The sequence below is a fragment of the Nanorana parkeri genome, unplaced genomic scaffold (genome assembly GCF_000935625.1).
Source record: "Nanorana parkeri isolate BGI_ZX_2015 unplaced genomic scaffold, ASM93562v1 scaffold1934, whole genome shotgun sequence".
NCBI classification, from domain to species: domain Eukaryota; kingdom Metazoa; phylum Chordata; class Amphibia; order Anura; family Dicroglossidae; genus Nanorana; species Nanorana parkeri.
Window position 1 is genome coordinate 24,238 of NW_017308202.1, and position 5,022 is coordinate 29,259.

General features: G+C 45.4%; 1 protein-coding gene across 1 annotated transcript in view; it reads right to left on the reverse strand.

The window, feature by feature from the left end:
* Positions 1 to 5,022, reverse strand: part of SLC2A10 (solute carrier family 2 member 10) — a 14,784-nt gene that overhangs the window by 4,570 nt on the left and 5,192 nt on the right. Inside the window, exons 4-5 of the mRNA XM_018572087.1 lie at positions 4,072 to 4,194; positions 3,089 to 3,224 (exon numbers count right to left, since the gene is read on the reverse strand). Of these exons, the coding sequence (XP_018427589.1) occupies positions 3,089 to 3,224; positions 4,072 to 4,194 (259 nt within the window). The remainder of the gene's footprint in view (positions 1 to 3,088; positions 3,225 to 4,071; positions 4,195 to 5,022) is intronic.

Here is a 5,022-nt window from a genome sequence, read left to right on the forward strand (position 1 = left end):
TTTCAATTGTTCCGAGGATCAAGATAATCAGACGCAGATCCTGCACTCCGTTGTTTGGTTTACCCACCGTGAAAAAAGGCAACGCTTACTTACAGAGGGGATCAAAATGCTGACATGAGTCTCATTAACCCTTTTGGTGCCACAAATTGACACAATGTATTGGAGAGAAAAGAAAAACACAGGGATGTAAGGTGCATACTGTACGCATATGTTAACATCACAGGCAGGGCCAGATTTCCCACGAGGCCAACCAAGACCCGGCCTCGGGGCAGCAAGGAGCAGAGGGGCAGCAGGGGTGTGGAATTCCTATCTCCCGGCGCCCGGGGCATGCAGTTCCGGGCGCCGAGCCGGGAGTTTTTTTTTCTACATTTACCTCTGCTTTGGCAAGCCAAGCTAAATGTACAGCGGGGAAGCCGCCGCTCGTTTTGTACAAGTGATCTCGGCGATTGAGACCACTTGTATGCAGCCTGCAGGTCTGCCATTCTCTATTGGGGGGGTTGGCGGGTAGGGGGGCGCATTGAGGAATCTTGCCTTGGGGCAGCAGGGAGAGTAAATCCGGCCCTGATCATAGGGAATCCTAAAACACTAAAGAGACTCCCAGAAGTACCTGCTTTTTCCCTACACATTGTTTATTACAAGCACTGTTACAGGAGTTGATAAGAAAATGTACATTATTCTACCTATCTTGAGCTCTTGCTTTCTATAGATGTGTCTAGTACAGTTCCATCGGTTTTCATAAATACAAAAAGTATTATCTTAGCTCCATCTCCCAGAGATGTAAATAGTATTACACTGCTATGCTCCATTCATTTTAAAAAAAGGTACAATAAGTACAATAAGTCGGTCGTATTAATAGTGCAAACATATCTTAAACTATATCTAAAGCCAAAACATATTTTTATTAGAAATGGGTTAAGGAACCCAACCTCTGTTGGCTTCTCGATGTTGTTGGTCTTGCCCCATTGGGGAGATTTTCCCTTACTTCCTGTCTTGCAGACCCAACAGGAACTGGAACAGGTTTCGCAATGGGAGATTTCTTTATACCTCCTGCTCCAGTAACAACTGTAACATTTTGGATTAACCATCATTTCCTGTCCCAGTGACAGGTCACCAGCACAAAAAGAGAGGGCGAAGACTGCAATAAAAACCTGACAGTCGGTCTAAATGTTAAACCGCCACACCCAACATTAAACAAAAGTTATGGCTTTTTGAAAACTCATTAACTCCTTTTGTTTTATAGTAGGGATGCACCGGTACCGTTTTTTTTGTTATCGAGTACCGATAACTTTTTTTTCTTGTACTCGCCGATACTAAATACTGGTACCGCAAATCCCATTAAGGGACGAGGTAGCATGGAGCCGGTGTCTGGCCAGTCAGGAAGCCGGAGGCAAGTAATAACTCACCGTTCGCGATCCCGATCAATCAGGAAGCTGGGCTGAGAGGGGTTCCAGGCCAATGAGGAAGCTAGGCGGCGTGTAATGGCTTGCAGGCCGCAAGCCATTACACGCCGCCTAGCTTCCTCATTGGCCGGGAACCCATCTCGATGCTCGCTTAGGGTGTCAGTGACGAGGGAGCGGGCTTCTCGGCCAATCAGGAATACAGGGGGCAAGTTCGCTACATCCTCCCTTGTCACCAGGTGACCAACGACTCGCAGCCCTGATTGACCAGCTTCTCAACCAATCGGGAAGCCGTGCGGCGAGTCATTACACGCTGTCTGGCTTCTTGATTGGCCAGGAAGCCATCTCTATGCTCCCTTGTCACGTGATGAGGAAGCATGGAGCCAACTTCCTAGCCAGTCAGGAAGCCGGGCAGCGTTTAATGACTCGCTGCCCGGCTTCCCGATTCCAGAAGTTCCAGTATTGGGCTAAGCATCGGGAGCATTTGGGTGAGCACGAGTACTCACTCAAATACTCGGTATCGGTGCATCTCTAGTTTATAGATATCTTCGGGTGTAAATAGTATGACATATCCTAGCTCCTTCATTATCCAGGGGTGTAAATAGTATGACATATCCTAGCTCCTTCATTATCCAGGGGTGTAAATAGTATGACATATCCTAGCTCCTTCATTATCCAGGGGTGTAAATAGTATGACATATCCTAGCTCCTTCATTATCCAGGGGTGTAAATAGTATGACATATCCTAGCTCCTTCATTATCCAGGGGTGTAAATAGTATGACATATCCTAGCTCCTTCATTATCCAGGGGTGTAAATAGTATGACATATCCTAGCTCCTTCATTATCCAGGGGTGTAAATAGTATGACATATCCTAGCTCCTTCATTATCCAGGGGTGTAAATAGTATGACATATCCTAGCTCCTTCATTATCCAGGGGTGTAAATAGTATGACATATCCTAGCTCCTTCATTATCCAGGGGTGTAAATAGTATGACATATCCTAGCTCCTTCATTATCCAGGGGTGTAAATAGTATGACATATCCTAGCTCCTTCATTATCCAGGGGTGTAAATAGTATGACATATCCTAGCTCCTTCATTATCCAGGGGTGTAAATAGTATGACATATCCTAGCTCCTTCATTATCCAGGGGTGTAAATAGTATGACATATCCTAGCTCCTTCATTATCCAGGGGTGTAAATAGTATGACATATCCTAGCTCCTTCATTATCCAGGGGTGTAAATGGTATGACATATCCTAGCTCCTTCATTATCCAGGGGTGTAAATGGTATGACATATCCTAGCTCCTTCATTATCCAGGGGTGTACATAGTATGACATATCCTAGCTCCTTCATTATCCAGGGGTGTACATAGTACGACATATCCTAGCTCCTTCATTATCCAGGGGTGTAAATGGTATGACATATCCTAGCTCCTTCATTATCCAGGGGTGTAAATAGTAGGACATATCTGGGGGTTAGCCACACCCTAATCAAGTAAACACTCAATCCCCCCCTATCCATGCTAGACAGCAAGGCTGAGGGAAATCCCCACCGGGCTGTAGTATTACGACAGCAGTGGGTGTGCGGAAAATTTTTGGATCAGCTCCTTTGACAAATGCTTGAAATCGAAGCAGGTGTATGGCCAGCTCTTTCAGTTCCAAATTGTGTAAAAAGCGCAAATTACCTTTTATCAGAGAACTCCTTGTCAATCTCTTCCAGAGAACGTCCTTTGGTCTCCGGAATGAAGTAGTAAATAAATATTATTGCAAACGCTCCCATCAAGCCATACAGGAGGAAGGTCCAGGAAAGACCTATAGATTCTGTATATGGAAAAAAAAAAGATAAAACAATGTATCAATATTTACAACTTCTGCAGCTTTGTTATCCTATCCACTCGTAATACTAGTTTAATAAAAATGATTAACCCTTCCCCCCCCCCCTGCTTTCAGTGACCCCCACCTGGGTAATAGCATGCATGATACTCTCACTGCAACAAGGCCACCCCGCACATTAGTGCTTTAGAACCCCATCTTATTATAGCAATGACCGCGGGACGCCGTGCTACCCACACTCAGCTATTTAACCCCTAAGACCTGGAGGGGGTGGGGTCCCCACGTGCCCCACTCCACCTGTCGGCGACACGGCAGAGGGCACCCCAGAGTACCAACACCTACTGTCTACGTGGGGGCTCCAGCCTCCACCGACCATGTACCCGATGCAAATCGTTGCCCCATGTTTGTTCACATCTTACCATGTATTAATACGTTATATAGTCTTGACTAATGCATTATTGTACAAGATTGAACTTCATATCCATGTTCCTTGTTTCATGTTCTGTTATGTACACTTTTGCAAAACTGTTTAAAAAACTCAAATAAAGAATTTATTAAAAAAAAAAAAAATAAATTATCATATGTGATATATTATATAGGTAAGACTTGATGGACGTATGTCTTTATTCAACCCCAAATACTATGTAACTATGTAACTATATTCTGTTTTTTTGTTTTAGATACAAATTGATTATAGTGAAGTTTATGGCTGCACTTGTGCGGTTTCTCTATTGTGCGTAATTTACAGCAGCAACTGCGCAGCCACGTACGCGTATCTTTGCTCAGATTTTCCCTGCTCATCTCTTTGTCAACGCTCCGCCAATGTGTTCCTTACCGATAACATCCAGAAATGTCAATGTGATCAGCAGGTTGGCTGCCCAGTTTAAGCTGTTACAGAAGGCGAATGCCCTGCCTCTTATTTCTGGAGGGTAGATCTCGCTGAGGACCAGCCACGTCACTGGAGGAGATAAAAAGGAAAGATGCTACGATTGGAGGATGTAGATAAGAGACATTTGTACATTAGGCCACCCACAGACCAGGGGTAGGCAACCTCCGCACTCCAGCTGTTGTACAAACTACAAGTTCCATGAGGCATTGCAAGACTGTGACAGCTACAGGCATGGCTCCCAGAGACAGAAGCGCGATGGGATTTGTATTCTTGCCACAACTGGAGGGCCGAGCTTACTATGGGGAAAAGCCCTGACCCCATAGTTCTCCTTTAATAATCACACATTTCCATTGTCCAGGAAATTATCTTTAGATGATAATGAGCATGTCTGATACTTAGGATGGCGACTGCAAGTATCAATCACAAGGGTGGCACAGTTTATAGCCCAAATGTACTTTTTTTTTTCCCTCAATATTTTAAAAGTTTTAATAGAGTGCATAAGAATCTGAACTTCTGACTCTGCGAAAAGGGACACAAAGCCATATCAGCACCCCTTTATATGTGTATAAGTCTAACCTCTTGGCTTCACCAGCAAGACTGTCGCTATGATAAGGCAGTCTGAGGCTCTTGCCTAAGACGGCATCCGGGTAGTGTTGCGGCGTCCCAGGTTGCCAAGAGTTCTGTGGCTTCCCGCCCAGATCACTGATGTCGCCAATTGCCAGGAGCTGAGCAGGGCACTCTGGCTTGCATCCCCTGTGCTTCTGGCAACCACTGACTCCAGTGAGCTGGGTGGGATGTTGGACAGAGCAGGTGACAGTGTGGTCCGACATCAACACCCCCCCCCAACAAATCGGCACAACCACACACCTCCTAGGTGACCAGTCCCTACCAGCACTC